Source organism: Schistocerca cancellata, chromosome 9, assembly GCF_023864275.1.
Source record: "Schistocerca cancellata isolate TAMUIC-IGC-003103 chromosome 9, iqSchCanc2.1, whole genome shotgun sequence".
Lineage (NCBI taxonomy): Eukaryota > Metazoa > Arthropoda > Insecta > Orthoptera > Acrididae > Schistocerca > Schistocerca cancellata.
In genome coordinates this window covers 279,193,472-279,214,162 of record NC_064634.1, presented here as the reverse complement: position 1 = coordinate 279,214,162, position 20,691 = coordinate 279,193,472, and the positions used below count along the sequence as shown (strand labels likewise).

The 20,691-nt window shown below is 44.5% G+C and overlaps 1 protein-coding gene across 1 annotated transcript in view; it reads left to right on the top strand.

The window, feature by feature from the left end:
* The first annotated feature begins 17,460 nt into the window (after positions 1-17,460).
* The window catches only part of LOC126101354 (optomotor-blind protein), a 504,344-nt gene continuing 501,113 nt past the window's right edge, over positions 17,461-20,691 (top strand). Inside the window, exons 1-2 of the mRNA XM_049912023.1 lie at positions 17,461-17,505; positions 17,692-18,137. Of these exons, the coding sequence (XP_049767980.1) occupies positions 17,461-17,505; positions 17,692-18,137 (491 nt within the window). The remainder of the gene's footprint in view (positions 17,506-17,691; positions 18,138-20,691) is intronic.

Here is a 20,691-nt window from a genome sequence, read left to right as displayed (position 1 = left end):
AACACGACAATAGAGAGTACATTAAAGAGGCCTTTGTGGTGTCACCGCCAGACAACACTTGCTAGGTGGTAGCCTTTAAATCGGCCGCGGTCCGTTAGTATACGTCGGACCCGCGTGTCGCCACTATCAGTGATTGCAGACCGAGCGCCGCCACACGGCAGGTCTAGAGAGACTTCCTAGCACTCGGCCCCAGTTGTACAGCCGACTTTGCTAGCGATGGTTCACTGACAAATTACGCTCTCATTTGCCGAGACGATAGTTAGCATAGCCTTCAGCTACGTCATTTGCTACTACCTAGCAAGGCGCCATTACCAGTTACTATTGATGCTGTAAAACATGTACCGTCAAGAGCGATGTTCACCATTTATGGATTAAAGTTAACTATTCCACAGCTACGTCCTTTTTTGCTAGTCTAAATTCCTTGACCTGTTCCAGACCTCACGCCAACCTGCGTGAGCTAAAACGCGTGCCTTTCGGCCTCCTCTCATAGTGGGTTGGCTCTCTTGCCAATCCACAACAGCCTTCATGTTGTGTTGGACTGACTGTATGCAGAAACAGAACGCATAAATTAGGACAGAGGGTTACCAATCAAAATATTGTCCTCCTATCTGAGAAGTAAACTTGTAAGTTCCACGTCGTTAGCCGTCAAAAACTGCACCCCTTGATACGCTGGCGGTCCACCTATGGGAATGGCGTGAAACCTATAAGCATTTCGCTATTAATAGTTAAACCAGCAGCAGATTTTGTTATTTATCTATGCACCACAATATACAGCTCTCACAGGCTAATGACGTGTTTCATGATGCAGCAGGGCGCTTTGAGAGTGCCCATGTACACAAAATCACATGCAGCCAACCAGCAGTCACGACAACAAAATGAAATAGTCTACAGAGGCAGCGGTAGCTCCGACTGCAGTAATTATTGCTATTGCGATGTGACGTTTATAGTTACACCTTTGCGATGCAGCTTTGTATACGTCTTCTGCGACGCTAATCCAATGATATTAATTGTTCTTGGACGTCGTTTCAGAATGGTTATTGAAACAGTTGTCAGGCAAAAGAGAAACGGGAAGAATGGTAGATATCTGTCAGCCGGCGGGGATGAGCTCATCTGAGGCGGAACGCAGCTCCTACTGGAGAAGCACCATCGAAGAATTTGGCCATAATTGTGCACAGAAAACTCTGAAAATTTAAGTCTGGTGGGTGAACGGGGTTATGAATGTCACTCCTCGTGAATACAAGTCCAACGCCATTTCTGGTAGCATCATAGCAATCTTCTTCTTCTTCAGCTCAGACAGAAAAGGTACACCTGTTGCCGGAATCGTTGGCAGAATCGACAGGCCATTGTGATTATATTTTGTCCCAGACAGGCTTTTTAGATCAAGAATCATTGCTAATATTACTTATTCCATGTGCCTGGCCGACCTCGGCTCCTTGACCTAATCCTCGAGGGTGACACCGAAGTCGCTGGCCACTTGCTGTTGCTTGCTTTTCTGTACGCGACTGTTGGAAATAACAGCAAGCAATATCATTCTGGAACCAGTTGCCAATCGCAGGGCCTTCCCTATATTCTTTTATTACAGCAGACAGAGGAGGACTTGGTGGTGCTGGGTATTTAGTTACCCTATATGAAGAGTAGTCCGTTTCCGTAGCCCAGTGATCACCTTGTGTGGCTTCTATGCAAAGGACCCGCGATCGATTCCTTGTGCTGCCAGAGATTTTTTCTTGGTCTAAGGAGCGGAACGGGGTACACTCTGCCTCGTAATACCAGCTGAGGAGCTACGTGAGCAAGGAGTAGCGGCTCCAAGGTCAAGAAAGCCGACAACGACCGGGAAAGCGGTTTGCTAACCCCACGCCCCTTCGTACCGCATCCGATGGGGGCATGTGCAGCGGTAGACATGGCGATCGCTAGGTCCTGATTGGTCCAGCAAGGTCAGAACACGGAGCTGCTTAGTTTAAATTTGAAGAATACAATGACGGGAGGGCATGCAGGTTAGGTTCATTTGAGTGAGAAATAGAGACACCGCCAATATGTTTCAGAATTATTTATTATTTGTTATGTTTAGATGTATTGAGTCTTCTACCATTAACGAAGGACACATATTTTTACTGATGTTTTAATTAACCATCAACAGTGATCGCGGAGAAGAACGCACCATTTAACACGTATAGGTCTGTCAACTATGCCCTGCATCTTTCACAGAAGATCTTCTGCTCACGACTCCGAGTGCAAATTGTGTTGCAAGGTTTTGTTTACAATTAAATTATGTTGTATTTCCTTCTGACACGAATAGATAATAAAAATGATAATAATCAGCGTTCGCACTTCCGAGAGGAGACAAGTCTTTGGTGACGTAATGTAATGTTGTGAGTTGTGTAAAAGTATTTCAAATCGCTTTACGATCGTTTTGTAAGTGGGCTGCTTCTGTGATGGCAGCGCTGTGTAGCCCTTTGCATTGTATCTCTGACTGCGCTTTCTTTGTAAGAGATTCTGTGGCTGGTTGGACTCGTTGTTGGAAGTTAATCGCCAGTAGTGTTGGGCAGTTGGAAGTTAGTCGCAAGCAGTGATGGACGTACTGTTGGGCAGGCGGAGGTGAACAGCCAGCAGTGATGGATGTTAGACGTGAGAAGTTAGCATTGATGGAGAGTAGAGGTCTGAAATGTTAGCGTAGGCTAACGATCTGTACATGTTCGACTTGGAGATTGAATAATTATACATGATTATATACCTTTTTACTAGATGTCAATGACGATTTATATTCGTGTTTGAACTGTATGTCACATTATTAAGGCAAAAAATACATTATTTGGTTTGTCACAAAATCTTTCCTTTGCTAACCACATGCCTTTTAGCTCAAATGTTCAAATGTGTTTGAAATCTTATGGGACTTAACTGCTGAGGTCATCAGTCCCTTACACACTACTTAACCTAAATTATCCTAAGGACAAACACACACACCCATGCCCCAGGGAGGACTCGAACCTCCGCCGGGACCAGCCGCACAGTCCACGACTGCAGTGCCTTAGACCGCCTATTAGTAGTTTGTGGCTTTAGTAGCTAGAATCTTTTATTTATCTGGCAGTATTGACGCTAGCTGTATTGCAGTAATTTGCGTAATGAAGATTTTTGTGATGTAAGTGCTTATGGAAATATATAGGTTATTGTTAAGATTTGCCGACCGGAGTGGCCGAGTGGTTCTAGGCGCTACAGTCTGGAGCCGTGCGACCGCTACGATCGCAAGTTCGAATCCTGCCTCGGGAATGGATGTGTGTTATGTCCTTAGGTTAGTTAGGTTTAAGTAGTTCTAAGTCTAGCGGACTGATGACCTCAGAAGTTAAGTCCCATAGTGCTCAGAGCCATTTGAACCATTTTTTGTTAAGATTTCTTTTTAGTCAGGGCAATTCTTTTGAATTAATTATTTGAAGTCAGGTTGTAATTTTTTTGAGCAGTCAGATTGCGTTGCGCTAGAATATTGTGGGACAGTGTTGACATGATACGAAAAAGTTAAGAGAAAGTAGGCTCAGTACGTTCAGTTTTACTCAGCTGTTTCAGAATCAAATAACGTAGAATTTATATACGAGGGCTTGTTTTTTCCCCAACCTTCGATCGGCTGCGAAAATAGAACCACAATGAATTTCCGTTAAAGCTTTGTGCAGATGTCTTACGCAGTGTCTCTACTACCCTATTCCAACGCATCACGTCGCATAGACAACGAGCTGCAGACCACCGTAGGGAATTGGCAGAAATCACAGACGACTGCCTTCTTTGACGAGGATATTGGAAGGCAGGCAACACGTTACGACAAACGCTTAAGTGCAGCGGTGACTATGTAGAGAAGTAGCTGGAAGGTGTGGCTAAATGTTGCAAACAAAACATTTTTGTTTTTCACTGTGGTTTCCATTTTTTCATTTTTAGATATCAAAGATCTTTCACAGCTTTTACTGTATCACCCCAGTTTTGAAGGAGAGCTGTCAGTGATTTTCTCCTTTCAAATGCACTTCGTGACGTTGCCTATAGCTTTCATTACGTCTCCCCTATGGTTAGAAGCTTTGGAAGCTGTCCGCACTTCTCTCCTGCGCCTTTCTTACCTTGGCCCATGAGGTGTAAGTCGCAGCAACCGTAACATGATTATCTGTTCGCTTGCACTTTATTTCTGTTCCCGAATTTTCTTTTCCTTCTTCTTCGCTTCTTGGGCGAATGAATGTGACCTTTTACCATGTTTACACGGACTTGATTGATTTTATTACTCTTTTAGGAGTGGGCGGTGTGACACTCCTTTCTAAAAAATTACTTTTTGTGTTAAGATTTGTAACCCAAGAGTCGATATGTTAACATTTACGTTACCTGTACAAATATACGAAGGTGCGGCCTTCCATTTTTTCGTGGCCAACCAGGAGATGCATGACTGTTCGCTTTTGTTTTTTACCTTCTCGCTTTCGTCATGTAAGCGTCCTGCTCTATAGCCCTACATAATTTGTAAAATATTAAGCTAAATCTCAATTAAAATGTATTTCAGTACTTTCCTGCCATACCACTTAACTACTGTTTCATTTTCCGTGCTTTTGTGGGAGATACGCATCATATCGACGTGACACCGATCCGCCATTGACGTGAGTTTATTACTAATTCTCAGTGTTTATTTATACGTTATTATACAACCTGGACGTGCAGTCTTTTGGAAAGGAAGTACGAAAGTTTTATAATTACTCAGTATAGAGCGATTACCAGATAGTGGTATTCAGTTTACATTTCAAAATTCTATCGGTCCAAATCTGTAGTTGGCGCTGCTACCAACATCAGTCTAGGACAATCACATCGTAGATTCAGGTGATTTTTTGATGAGCGGAGGTAGAAGCCAACTCACAGGGGAAGGGGAGACACGTGGGATGCACAGCTCCAGGGCATAGATTGTTTAATGAAAGTCAATCCACATTGGGAAAGTCAGTCACTTCTCTGAGCTTTTGCCCGCCGCAACATGGGCGGAGAGTCACAGAAACAAAAGTGGAGAAATTTGGATTTTTGTGAAAGCTCAGGAGGGCTTTGTTTGCGACTCTCGAAGAACGGGTTTAAAGCACAGTCTCAATCAGTTCCTTTTTCCTGACCACCTTCGGCTCCTTTCTCGTTCTTGCCCAATCCGACCCAGCACCTTATCGCAAATGCCCTTAACGTCGACGAGATATTAAATATTCTTCCTTCCTTCCAACTGCAGTTGGAATAAGGGGCGATACGAACATAGTGCCCACTCTCCCGGAACGGTTAATTGCCTTTCACTAAAGTAGATAGCGATGTGGCACTTGATTTACGCAAAACAGACAATGAAGGCGAGGAGAGCTGTTCTCCATCTGCATCTCGCCAGCATGGTAGGCTCGCCGCAGAAGCGACACCCCTTCGAGCGCTGAACAGCCGGCTGGACCGGTGTTTTAAGGGTTGTTACCTCCACCCTGGCAGCGCCGGCGGTGTTTGCGTTCACCGCGAGGCCAGGGGTGTCAGGTGACTCTGGCACCGTGTCTACACGCAGGGGCTGTTGGGGGCAGGGTGGAGCTTGTCTCTCGCCGAGGGGTGACGGGCAAGACGAGTTCTCGCCACACCCGCCTCTCTCGTGTCCGTCTGGATGGGACGCGAAGCGGGCGCGGCTTCCAGAAGACCACTTGACTGGGCCTTCTTTCTATCGTGATTAGCGGTTCTCTGGAGTACAGGGTCCACTCAATGGCCACACCAGCCTACTGACTGGCCGCTTTCTGGTAGCAGTACCGGAAGCAGTCTGGAGAACCGCATGGTGCTTCTATTACGACCGCAGCATGAAGTGCATTCACGCAAAGTGCACTCCACGTGTTGTTCATCTAAGGCAATATTTTTGTTAAGAAACCACCTCCTTACAACGGTAACCATACGATAATTTATAGGGGATTGGGGGAGGGAGGCAAACTTGGGAGTATGGAGTATTTTTAATCTTTGACAGACGATCCGACGCTATTAAAAACCTGTTTCATGCCGACTTTTAAATCATTTTCTTGAAAGAAAAACACCTCACTACACTTTCCTTTCCCTGAGAGCTAGGGGGGGGGGGGGCGCCCTGTCCCCCACCTTGCCCCCCTTCCCCATCTTTCCAGGGGCATATCAAAAAGCGCCATCTTCGGCTCTATTTCAGTCATTAGTTCAGCCACTAGAGCATATGCGTCCTTGCTCGTAGCGAAGGCTGACGATCACACTACACCATCTTCGATTGTATGTCAGCGACTAGTTTCTCCGTCTCCTAGTGGACCATTTGCTATGTACCTTTCCTTGCAATTACTGATATATCTCAACCCTCAGAATATGTCTCAAATAATGAGTCTTTCTTTGCTTTATAAAATGTCGCAAAGAACTAGGAAGATCAATTGAACGAAAATGGATAGAGTCTTGGAAAAAGGTTGTAAGATGACTGTCAACAAAAGGGGTAATGAAATATTTAATTAAGCCAGGTGATACTAAGGGAATTATATTAGGAAATGAGTCATTGAGAGCAGTAGAATAGTTTTGCTGTTTGAGCAGTGAAAAGACAGACGATGGTCGAAGTAGGACATAAAATTCAGACTGGCAATAGCAGAAACCGGTTTTCTAGAGAATAGAAATTTCTTAATATCGAACATAAATTTAAATGTTTGTGAGACTTTTCTGAAGGTATTTGTCTGGGGTGGAGCCTTGTACGGATGTGAAACACGGAAAGTAGACAGCTCCGACACGAAGAAAATAGCTTTTGAAACTTGATGCTACAGGAGACTGCTGAAGAGTAGATGGGCAGATAGAATATCTAAAGAGGTACTTAATGGAACTGGGGTCAAAATGGGAGGCAAAATTTGGGGCAAAAAGGGGGGAAAAAACTGAACCGAACGACCAAGGCTTGACTGCAGGACCCACATCCAAATAGTTGTAGGTTGCAGTAGTTCTACAGCGACGAAGAAGGCTGCACAGGATATACTAGTGTGGATGGCTGGATTAAACCAGTCTCCCGACTGAAAAGCACATCAACAACAAACAATTCCACTTACTCTTTCATTTGAAGAAAGTCTTTGACGTCTGATATTTTTAATGTACGGGGTATATTCAATAAATTATAATACAAATAAATTTCAAAAACATTAAATCGTTTTTCAATATTTGGCTCCAAGAGTCAACTTTAACACACATAAACGAAAACAAATGGTACGTAGCACCGAATAATCCTGGTTTTCAATTCGTAACTGTGGTACAACGTCATGAAGAGTTTCTTATATCGATGAATTGTTTCCCGGCTGTACAATTCAGAATTTTTATCCCTCCTTTGGAGTCGCGTTATTAGTCCTATATGGCGCTGAAGTATTTGTTGTAACATGCGTTTTCAACTTATTGCATTTCTTGTGAGATTTGTTTAGATTTCCTTTTAAGAGAATACAATGAATGTTTGTCTTGGTAGGGTTAATAAATAGGCCGATCTTTTGACTGTGGTGAATTAGATGGTTAGTCATGCATTGATGCCTGATAATGTAGTCGACATACCTGATGTTATTAACAAGTTTCTCATTTATTGTAGTCTTCTGTCAACGCATCCTTGAAAAATTACCTCCGAATAAATGTTGAACAAAGGAGAAAATAATACAGTCATCACGAACAGTCTTCCTGGTTCAAGCATTTTCTGAAGTACCTTGATCAATTTAGACATCCACTATCTGATTCCAGTATACGTGAGTGCAGACCGTTGCAGTCAGTACCGATCTGAGAATGATCTTATGGTCTTTCTCAGTTTTTCACGTTTCCCAATTTTTTATAATCTACAGAACAGGTATAGATATCCACATTCATACCCTTGCACCGATGTTCAACACAGTTTCTGAAACCGAACTGATTCTGATCTATGAGAACAATTCAGAGACGTGCTGCTAGGTTTATCACCGGTAAATTCGATCAACACACTTGTATCACGGAAATGCTCCATGAGATTAAATGCGAATCACTGGAGCAAAGAAATCGTTCTTTTCTCGAACCAGTGATGAGTAAATTTGGAGAACCGACATTTTTGACAGACTCCAGGACGGCTCTACTGATATCAAAGTGCATCTCACCTAAGAAGAAAAGATTAGACGTATCAAGCTCCAAGCAGACGCTTATAGAAAGTTTTATCCGCTGGCTTCATTTGCGAGTAGACGCGTGTGAGAATGGCTGGTATAGCAAAAGTTGCCGTTCGTCGTTCACCGTATAATTGGCTGCGGAGATAAGTTGAACTTCTCTGGCAATAGTAAGAACTAAGGCAATAAGAGGGTCAAAAGTAAAAAGACACGAACCTTAACATTTCGTTTACACGAACTAAAATACGTCTGAAGAAACACATTTCTCATAACGAGTTTCCGGTTTCAATTTGGCATCACACAAGTTTTATTTCCGAACTACCTTGAGTTTTTCGCGCAGCTCTTCTTCGATCCAGTCGAATCGAACTTAATACCTTCAGATACATTTGTACTTTAGGGAAGTTAGTATAATCTAGAGGTGACAAATCTGATGTATTAGATGGATGTAGGACTGTTGAGGAATGCTTTTCAGTGAGGGTCTAACAATTCATTGCTTCCGGCTGAAGCACAGCGTTGTCTAACAGTGAAAGAAGAGAAGTGAAGATGTGCGAGTGAATTCGTTGCCTCCCAGCAAGTAACCCTTTTAACACTTACTAGTAGAATTCATTAGTAACTGCTCTACTTAGATGCATTAATTCTTTGTGAACGACGCCACTGCTGCTAGAAAAATGTTCTATATCATCTTCGTGGCAGATATTTTTTAAGTGCAGTTATTAGGTCATGGTGATGTTTCACGGATCTATTAGAAACACTGACGTTTTAAAAATTTTAGAGCAAAATTACAGATTCTCATAATCAGTAACAATATTCTATAAAACTTTCTCATCATGATGCACAATGTCTGTACTCACAGTGCGAAACACGAACACAGAACAATGAGTTATGGTAAACGTCACACATTTGGACCACGATGGGTAGACCGCTACCTCTCAAAATGACTTTCCAAAAGGATTCAATCTGTGTATTTGAACAGCCGTTCGATGGCTAGGGTTAACAGGAAGGCTGAGAACTTGTGGCTTGCAATGTGTGCAATGTTCCCAGAGAGATGTGTGGTAAGCAAGTTTAGTGATATTTATACTCAGAATGTCACACGGAGGTGATGAACATTTAGGTGATATATATATTGACGCAATTAACGGGGCTTTCATTAACAGCTACCAGTCGAAGAAAATGTTTTGTTAAAGTTACTCATTTATAAAAATGCATTTCACTTCCAGGTATGATACTGCTTGCAGTTAGAATTTTACTTTAGCAATGCTTAACCTATTCATTACAATACTTTCTATAAAATATGTTGATGGTTACGGGCCGCCTTTGATGCTGCCATTGAAAACAATGCTGTCCAGTTGCCTGGTGAATCATTTCTTTCATGCAGAAAAAGAGACACTGTCCATTTCATTCTGCTCACACTTATTTCATATGTGCTGTCGTAATAGCGATCGTAGACAACAAGGGAAACGTCATTGTACCCACCATTACAGAAACATACACGGCAGGATGGTAAGGATCCACCAGAAAACTGAACAATATTATTTGCACTCATTAGTAGTCTCTCATGATAAATGTTGCATTATTTCATTTAAGTATTACTGAGGTTGTTCGAAATATAAATGTTTGCAGTGCCTATGAGTGTTCTGCCGCCAGCCAGAGTGGCCGAGCGGTTCTAGGCGCTACAGTCTGGAACCGCGCGACCGCTACAGTCGCAGCTTCGAATCCAGCCTCGAGCATGGATGTGTGTGATGTCCTTAGGTTAGTTAGGTTTAAGTAGTTCTAGGGGACTGATGACCACAGAAGTTAAGTCCCATAGTGCTCAGAGCCAGTGTTCTGCCAGAGACAGAAACGTTTCATAATTAAAGAAATTAAAGGAAACAATTATTTTGACTAGAAACTGAGAAGTGATTAGGAACGCAGTCATATCAGAACGAAAAAAAGTATGGCAGTTGTTATTTAAGTGTTTAGTATAAACGATCCTGAAATTGCCTTATGAAGTGGCCAGTGAGCATAATGTTGTACTTTGTAGGAAGTTAAACAGTGTGAAAGTTCATTCCCATATCATAGTATTCTACTGGCTCGGCAGTATTGAACATGGTGCGGCCTCAACTTGTCACGAACTACGGATTGGCTCTCCGAGTCAGGTACAAATGAATACACACTTTAGCATGAAAATGGTTTTCAGTTTCATATAATCGCTGGCAGAAGTGCTAGTCGTATTAAGAGCTACAAAAAATATGCTGTTTGCCTAATATATTATGACTAAAAAGCTGTGTGGCAAAGGAACAACTGTAAAGGGGCGGACTATGGAAAGAGACGTGTCAACATGGTTCTCAACTACTGTTGGCCGACCTCAGATCACACAAAGGAACTAGGAACGTCACTGGAGACACAGAATAAGGGTGGCGGTAGACTGCTGCCTCAGATTCGCAAGGTCCTCATCTTCTTCTTGTTTTTGTTCTCTTTGACAGAAATTTCCCATCAGAACAGGTGAATACGGTATTTAACAGTAGCAACTAAGTTTACCGGATCGCACTCTGATAAGTGAGATCGGTGCAAACAGGAGTCCTATGGATTGGAATTGTTTTTACTGGAACAACATTTGATAATTTTTTCTTGTTGGACTAATAAGGGGCAATAAAGATATAGTAAAAGCAAGAGAAATCGTTGAGGTTACACATGCAATACAATGTGCTAAGAGGAGCCCTTATTTCTTCCAGATCTCTCTAAAGAAGCAGAATGTAACTACAGCAGCGCTATTGGATAACTCATCGACAATAAACAAAAAAGTACGGATATATCATGTTGAGTTGTATTGCAGGATAGGGCTCGACTTGATCTTAAGAGTGCTGCGCTTCGGATAACTCTAAAATGAAAGTATTCACTATTGTGTATTATATATTTATAAATACATCCATTAGTCAAAATGATATCCGATATTACGTAAACGGTGAACTAAATCGACCCTGATTCCTTTAGTGTGGACTCTAGCTGATTAAAAATAGTTCAGGTGTTCGTGATGTGAACGCGTACAGGTATCTTCTAAAATATAAGTAAGTAGATACAGAGATACCAGTTGCGTTTATTACATCATATGGATAGAAATGAACTAGATTTCTGGAGGATTTACGGAATCGGTAAGTCAGTTACTTGGAATGGAGGAAACGAAAAAAGGTCAGAGCTTAGAATAGGGAAGAAAAATAATTATTTTTTCTGAAACACTGCCGAAGAACTGGGAAAGCAGTTTCGGAAAGCGTTTGCTTACACGTCAGAATTATTCTGAAGTGAAATCGGACGAGAAGAAACTGATTCTGTGGGAAAATGTTGAAAACGAAGAATACCGACAGAATAGGAAGTGAAAATTCAGTAAAATCAATAGGTACGGAATGATGTCTATTAAATTCGTAGGCTTCCGTTGCTGCTGTCGTTTTCAGTAAAAAAATTGTGGGTATTTGACAGCGTCTTCGTGTCGCTATATGGAGCAGTGTTTCGGTCACTTACAACAGTGGTCGAGATTTGGTCAGTAATACATGATGACGCGGTATCATAATCAAATGAGTTCTATTGAAGAATTCTGTTGAAATATTTCACCGACTCCAGTAATAAATTTGGAAGAGCTTTACGGAAGGTTTCAACCCAGGACGTGTGGTTGCTCTAAACGAGTCAAAATGCCAGTGGTGCGCTAAGTGCTGTAGCGAATAAAACCACCGGATAAAGCACTTTCACAACCTAACATCCAATGTAGAAGAAAAATTATTTTGCCACCGAATTCATTTTTCACGGACAGGCATTAAAACCACAAAAATAACGCGAGTAAAAATGTGAAGTGGGACGTGTTTTAAAAACTAGTAACTTGGCCGGTACAGCAGTGAGAAAACGTTCAGTGACCGATGTGAACCTGATCTACCTAAAGCGTACTTTGTCAAGATCTTACATATCATATTATGATACATTCGGGGCCTGATAGAGCCCAAAGGATGAGAACGAGCAAATAGACTCAGTCATATTCTTAAAAAAAACTAAGTGCAGCAAAAAACGATACAGGAAAGAAAACGATATTCTTGTTTCAGGTTAAAACAACTTACTGTTCATTCGAAAAACAGTTTAAACGATTGAATATAAATTTGTAGCTATATGTCAAGTGCAGAGGAACCGAGAAAGTATACGATTATTTCTTTATTAGTAAAAATTAAAAATTTAGTAAGCAGTCGGTTGGCGAATATCCGGAAATTCAAGAGAGAATGTAAAGAAATGCCGTAATTTTAAAAGAAACTATCGTACCCCTTGCACATAAGACGGCGAAATTCTTGTTACTGAGGAACCCTTGAACAACACATTATGCTACAATCTAAGTACTTGTGGGTGAACGGATAACTATTTACTCGACCACATCTAGCTATCATTACTTAACATTGTGCAATGAGTTTGCTTTATGGGGATGAATTGGTCGCAAATGAGAACAGTTATGCAAATGAGTTTACGTGGTTTTCAGAAATGTCTTGAATTCAGTGTAAACGCCAGAAAATGTGAGAACCTTTTTTCTCTTTTTCCTTTGTCAGAAAATTCTGAGAATAAAGCATAAAGGTCTGATTGGAAATTCCAACTCGGTTGGGCAATAAAAGCAAGAAGACCTTCCAAGTAAAAAAATAAATCTTCCCCTAGTCAACACCAGAACAGCATTCATACTCTATAATGAATATTTGGTACGGAGATTTTGAGTCACTGGTTACTTAACAGTCGAACCAATGGTTAATATCCGATCGTTAGTTCGAACACCACATTAAAAATCTTAATCTAACTGAAAGGCGTTGTGCCTTTTACAGCCGCAAGCCTGTGAACCATTCATTCAATTCGTTATGAGGAAATGACAGTTCATTGTATGAGTAGAAAATGACAATTTCATGCCCAAGAAAGATTCTGGCAGAAGTGAAACGCACTGAAGGTATCAGAGATAATTGTTAATATCAACCCAACCATCGAATTCATTATTTCACACTTTCGCAGCCAATTAGTCTATTTCACCCGTGGGTCATGAAATCATATGAAAGTGAGGAATTGTCCTATCTTTGCGCTGCTTACACACTCTTCACGAAATAGATAGTAGGTACTTGTCTGACTATATTAATAACTACTATCATTTTGTTACATATAGTTTCTACGTTCTCAAATCTGTTAAGGTAGGGCGTTTTCTTGGGCTGAGTATGACAGATTGTTGTCGTCGGTCTTCAGTGTCCCGCGCGACAAACCAGAATTGCTATTTAACACAGAATTATTGCATAGTGATCCGTAACAAGCATGACTGATCAACAACACGTCGATGCATATGACTAGAAGAACGCGACTTGCGCGTTGATATTTCAACCACTGACTAGTACGTTATGTAGCAGTGGAGTTCCTAATATCAGTTCTCATTTCTTCAGCGATAGCGTTATTTCTGTCAATAAACAACAACGGGCTCACTCTTCACTGGTGAAGACGTGGTCATGCCAGTCTTGAAGATAGCGAGTCGAACGCGCAGATCAAGCTTAGCGCCAATATGTTTGATGTATAGCTGGTTGCGATTTGGAAATCGTTTCCAGAATAACTGAAAACGATAAAGTTCTTTCCTTACTATTTTACGGAAGTACTTTTTTGCATTCATTCCCAAAAAGTATTCTTCGTAGGTTGCCATTATATATTTTAGAGCACATGATTTTTATCCTTAAAATAGTGTTATGTCAGAAACATACCTGCTCTAGGTTTTTATTTTCGAGAATAGTCATAGGTTATACTTTTGATGCAGTAATTCAAATTTGTGTTAAACTACAGTCATTTGGTAGGACATTCTGCTGTTTGGTTAGGAGAACATTTGGACATACACAAAAGGATCAATGGGATTGCGTTATTTAAATGTAATTCTTGGATTAACATTCCTCAACCATCGGTATCAGATACGCAAAACTCATCGCAAAGCTACCAAATTTTCGCTCGGTGGCTGCGAAAAGTTTATATAAGAATTTTCGAAATTGAAAATGTTTGATCCTGCATATCAGAGTACGTGATTCCCCCCCCCCCCCCACCTCACCCAAACACACAAACACCCCGAAATGCACCACAAACGAAAACGTCTTCAGACCGTGTTGTTGTGTAGTACCTGACCAACAAGCACGCAGACATTCACCAGCGTCTATGCTTACCGGACATTTAACAGGACATGTAGTAAACAGTAAGGAAGTTCAGATCAGTCAGCCTCGCAACGTTTGTTTCTAGCAAAATTACTCAAACATGGTGATTCGAGAAGGCCGTCTCAGCTTCCCTCAGTCAGATCAGTAAGTGATATGTGTAGATTTCAACATTGTCGGGACGCAATATATGCCAGTATCAATAACGACTTGTTTATCTCGTCGGTGGCCGCTACGGAGATGCTGAAATACCTCAACTGACAGAGCCCCGAAGACAGACGCCAACTATCTCATTAAACCTACTTAAAATTTTCTAGTACCAACGTTAAGTGAGGATTTTGGAAATATACTACAACAGCGGATTTCAGGCTGGCGTTCGGTGCAAGAAACACAATGTACCGTCATTCATCCACTTAAGAACTAGTCCACAAAACACTTGTTCGACCAAATCATGAGTATTGTTTATCAGCACCAAATGCTATTAACAGAAGAACTAGAGAACATCCAACGAAGAGCGGCCCGTTTCATCGCGGTATAGTTTGGTAAGCGCGAGAGCAATAGGAGAGCCCCAACAAATTCCAGCGTCTGTCTCTACAAGAGAGGCGTTCTGTATCGCAGTGAGAATTATCGTTGCAATTCCGACAGCATATGTCCTGTGACATGTGTTTCAAGGCATGACTACAAGGTCAATATCAGAAGGATATAAGCTCATATGGAAGTTTGTGGACAATTGTTCTTCATATGCAGCTTTCACGAATGGAAGAAGGGTAATTTGGAAGAACACTTGCAAGTGATATATATTGAAGATGCGAAAACACGGTGCCGGCTATCCACTGTGAGGATCGATACGTAATGTGCGGCGAAGGGAGCAACTTTTCGAATACGGCATGAAACTAATATCCCGTGTTAATATGAAAACGCACAATAACTGTGTCAATTTGATATAATTTATTTAAAAATAGACACAGTTCTATGTTGTAGGTACTTTTTATTGGTCCTACAAAGTATGACGGCATAATTAACTCTGTATGACGAGCTCATTTACGTCTGTAATAAGCTCGAATACTCCACACATACAGTCAATGAGGACCACGAGGCTGTCGTGCCAAGCCATCTCCTTTTCAAATGACCAGGAATTCGAATGATTTTTTTGTAATTAAATCGTAGGGCGAAATATGTGAATGGTTTAATGTAACTGGATCAGTTTTTACTGTCAAAAATAATAACACCGAACATATTGCTCCCACAGGGTCAGCGAAATTAGGATTACGCTAATTACAGCGCAAACAGACGCAATGAAACATACACCACACTGCATTTGGAAATGAAAAGTGAAGAAGCCATAGTAAGTGGTGCAATGAAAAGTACCCTCTGCCATGCACTTCACAGTAATTTACAGAGTATGGATGTTGATCCACAGATTGTGGCTGTGCAGAGCGTAGTGTTCTTTTGTTTATCTCAGAGATTGTATGCGGCGAGCACGCGCAGTGTTTGACAAAGTGCGGCGAGGCGCGACCGCGCTAGCTGCCGGCATGGCGCCGCCGGCCGGCGCACGAATTACGAGATAAGCGATAAATAAAAAACACAGCGGAGCCCAAGGAGAGGAGGCTGGCTGGCGGAGCGCCAGGCTGCGGTTACTCACTGCGCCGCGCCGCGCCGAGGGCCGCACACGGAGCTGTCACTCAGGGGCGCGAGGGGGCGGGGCCAAACCGCCGCCCTCCCTCCTGCCGCCCCCTCCACGGGCCGACACGCTCTGACCGCTGCAGCGCCGGACGTGCCACCTCCAGGGTGCAAAAATCTCTCCGCCGCCGTCGCCGTGGCCCAGGCGACGCAGTACGTACGTGTGTGTGTGTGTGTGTGTGTGTGTGTGTGTGTGGTTGGATGAGCGTCGGTGTGTGAGAGACGGGAGGGGAGCTGAAGAAGCGGGTGGGAGGGGGCCGGCGCGGTCTGACGCCCCTGCCTCCGGAGGGGTGTCGGAGGGGAGGGGCGTGCGCGGAGTGGGGACGGGGTGTCAGGTTTCGAGGCCTCGGTGTTGCAGACCCGCGCCTCGGACCAGTCCAGCGTGAACCATTGTTTGCCACAGCCGCAAGTCCGACGGCGCTCTCCCGGTCGGCGCTGCAGAAGGTCGTCCGGCTTCGCAGGCGAGCAGGGTAGCCGCCACGGCGACGGCATCTGACGCGGCGCGGACTCGGCTGCTGCGGCTCCAGGCGCTGCTGCGAATATTTTCCTCCTTTTTGCGGCCGAGACGCCGTACGGAGTACTGAGCGGCAAGACGGCGGCGGCAGCAGGGCGAGAAAAGGAAGACTGGAGAGGAAGCGAGAAAGAGAGAGAGAGAGAGAGACGGAGTGAGGAGAAGCAGCAGGGGATTACGACTACCGGCCGAGGTGTTAATGTTCGGACGGTAACCGCGCGCTCTTTCTCTGTCTCTCTTCCCCGCCGCGACGCTGCCCAGCCGCGCTACGGCTTCGCGCCCCCTCCACCAGCGAGAATCCCGACGCGCTTGCGCACTATTGGCCGTGCGGCGCCGCCACTCGCGCCGCGTGCGCCAACCGGCGGGCGGCTGCCCCCTCCACGGCGGAGCGTGCCGACCGCTCCACCCGGCGAGCCGGCGGGGAAGTGGCCGAGCGGGCGCCCCCTCCCCAGCGCGGCGCACACTTCCCCTCATTAACACTGGAGAGTGGCGCGAGGCCGGGGTGTCGCTCGGGTGCTGAATCTCACGCGGCAGGCGGCCGGAGCGAGGCGAGGCGTGGCCAGCGCCAGAGCGACGCCGACGCGGACGCGCACACCACGCAGCGCGCGCCCATATCGATTCGGGTACCGCCGCCGCAGTTTTAGGCCTACGGCTGGACTGTGTGGACGGTAGCGGCTTACCGCGGCGCCCGGCGCGCGCCACTGGCGTCGACAGTGACTGTGTGTGACTTGGGATTGTTGTCCTTTTTTTTTCTCGTTTGGTTTTTTGCGCCGTAGCGACGGTTTGTTTCGCTCCTCTGAGACAGTGACAGTTTCGTGTGCGAGTGCAGCCGGGACAGGACAGTGCCACGTGTGCGACCATGGCGAGGCCCCGAAGGAGGCGGCAGGTGTCGTCGTGCGAGCGCGATGCCCGCCGTCGCTGAGACGGCGACCAGCGCGCGAGGCAGCGGGGATTTGCAGCCACAGCCCGTCGAGCCGAGCGCTCCCTCATGAGATTCGAGCAGAGCGAGATCCTGCGCTCGCCCCCGTCTCGCGCCATGGCCTACCACCCGTTCCTGCTGCAGCGGCCCACGGACTTCAGCGTCAGCTCGCTGCTAACGGCCGGCGGGGGCGGCGGCGGCCTGTCGGCGAGCGGTGGCGGAGGCGGCAGCGGGGGCGGTAGTCCGGCCCCACCGCCCCCGGCCGGCTGCCAGGCGGGAGGCGGCAGCAGTAGCGGAGGCAGCACCAGCAGCAACGGACCCGCGACGACGCCGCCCGGCGCCGCGCAGCAGCCGCCCCCGGCCCTGCCTCCGCCCCCGGCGGCGCCGGCCGTTCCTCCGCCGCCGCCGCCTCCGCCGCCCCCGCACCCGGCGACGGCGGCGGCGGCGCACCAGTACCACTTCCTGGCGGCGGCAGCTGCCGCGGCGGCGCTGGGAGGTGCCGTCGGTCCCTACAAGCTGCCCCCGGTCGCGGTGCCGCCCCCGCTGGCGGCGCACGCCGCCCACGCCGGCCCCGGCGGCCCGGCGCACGCCTACACCACGGCCGAGGAGGTGCTGGCGGCGGCGGTCGCGTCGCACCACCCGCACCACCCCGCGCTCGTGCGGCCGCTGAGGCCGCCGCTGCCGCCCGACGACGACGGCGTCGTCGACGACCCCAAGGTGACCCTCGAGGGCAAGGAGCTCTGGGAGAAGTTCCACAAGCTCGGCACCGAGATGGTCATCACCAAGTCCGGCAGGTTAGTGCCAGTGTCTTCTTTCCGTGTGCAGTAGACCGCCTCCATTCGCCTGTGACGAGTGTACATGTGCTGCTGTGTGACTATAACATCGTGTATAACCTATTCGTGGCTCTAGTAACTTTATCGGACGATTTACTGCCGATCAAATTTTTTCCAAGTGGTAAACTTGCAGTTTTCTACGTTTTACACAGTACGAAAATCTTCTATAATGATGCATCCTCGCCCGCACCATAAGCTTACTGAAAAACCTTGCAAGTGCCGGTCAGATTATCATCACACGCAACAGCCCCTCTAATATTGTTTGGAATTCACCGTCGTAATAACTATGTCTCGTAGCCTAACCATTAAGCCTAACGCGCTACAGCGTTAGTAAACAACGAAAATACCGTCCTTAATCGGCGTTCACGCGTAACAAAATAGTTCTTTCCGCATGGCTAACGACAATTCACAACAACAGAAACCAGAGTGACGTCGCAGATAATCATACTAACAAGTTTCATCATTTTTAAAAATCTTTTTAATTGGTCTAAGTATTTTTATGCTATGCGCATAATATCACGGATATTATTACCCATTTTGCATCGATTCTTAGAATTTTTCTAACAAGCTTCACTGCGTCCGTACGTCATTTATAATATAACTGTTCACACAACTGCAACTTCCCTCTGGTTGCAATTAATATTTGGCACTCATCTGCCCGAATGTCGCCCTGTTCTCTAAAATTATAACCTGTTCCAGTCTTGCGTTAGAAACTATGCGCAACGTCTTAAAACAAGCTCTGATACCGATGAAGCATTGTAGGTTATACGAGAAAGAATTAACAGTATTGCACATTTTTTTAAATTTTCACTGCCTCAGTTAACGACGTAATGTATTTCTTACGGAACGCGGAAAGCTGCTGCTTCTACACGCGTTCTTTTTGCCATAGAGCATACCGAGGGTAATTGTGACGTGTAGTTTCCAGTCATTCGTTTCGACACAAATTCTTGATACTATGCCCCAAATATAATTTTGCAGAGGCGTCATGCGAATGCAATTTTACTCAGGGCAGCTATGTATCTGTAATTTACGCTACCACACGCGTGTGTCGCACCTGGTTTCGGCTGTTGTACTGTCACATGATCAGTGACATCCGCTTTCTCTTATAGCCTACATCAGCACTGTTAGTTATTTAAATGTTGCGCGGAAACAATTTACGTTGCGTTTGTATTTCTGTGTATCCTAAACAAATTTTTCGAACCACGTGGTGATACTCTTCTCTCATTGAAGACTGACTCATCGTTTGTAATCCGTTAGTGGTCAGTATATTCTAAAATTTGTAGTTATATTGGAACTGGGATTTAATGTATCGATATACACAATACTATAATGCATGAATGTTCCGGATATTCATACGACTTCCTATTTTTTGTTATTTAGGGGGGAAAAGTGAAATTTTAAATAACTTTTACGGTGACGATTGCTTTTGGCTTCCGATTAATCGTGCATCGAAATATTTGTCTTCATTGGAACTAATTTATTGGGCATCTATGTCAGGAACAATATCTTCGACGTTGTTGCTCAAATTAATTACGTGAGAGCGCCGTCTGTTGAAATTCCCCAATAATTAGTAGCCCGGCATAACCTAATAATTTCCTATTGTAGCCTGAAAAAATTATACCCGATTACATTGATGAAATTATAATCATTCAGTAACCATTTACACGATAATACGCTGCGCATCAAATAAACCCGGTTTAGAAAATATATTTTCATATCTTCTCGACACTTCTAAATCACGAAATTAAACGTTAGAAAATACAGAACACTGTAACCAGACGTGCTTGTTTAGTATTTAACGGGAAACCCATGTTTCTACGTGACTCGTTTGTTGTACGCGAAGTTACGTACCCCGCAGATTATGCTTTCAATTCGTACAACTCAACAGTTGCCTTAATACCATGTAATCCTCACTTCCTTAATTCTCTTTATTTACGTGCGTAATAATAATCTAAACAGAATCTTGGATTTTTCTGTAATTTTGGGCGCTACACAACCCTGTCCGTCCTCATTAACGCGTGTCGTGTTGCAAAGAGCAGCTACGAATTGTAAGAACTATTAAAATTGAAACCATTGGTGTTTCAGTTCCAATACTTTTGAGTATATAGTCCTGTCTGAGTGAAACGTGTATCATTTGTCTCTGAAAAACATTATGTATACGACGTTTGGCAAGTGTTTACCTAAAAGGGAAAATGTTAATCGCGAAAAAAATCAATTACTTTTTTTTCGTTAGTCACGTATTCTGAACACAAGATGATGTGAGTACGAAATTCTCTTTTGTTTTTCTTTATTGTCTGTCAGTTGGCGTTATTTATGCCACAGTTATTGAAATAACCGTCTCATGATTGTGTTTTGTGAGGTGCAAGTGACTTCACGCAGACAGTTTTGGTGTGAAAGTAATCTCAGAATGAAATCTAATATACTTATCAACAGAAAATACAGAGTTTTCACTCTTTGTTACGAGTCAGCACAATGTATTAAGTTTCATTAGCTCCCTGCGTTCATATATAGTCTT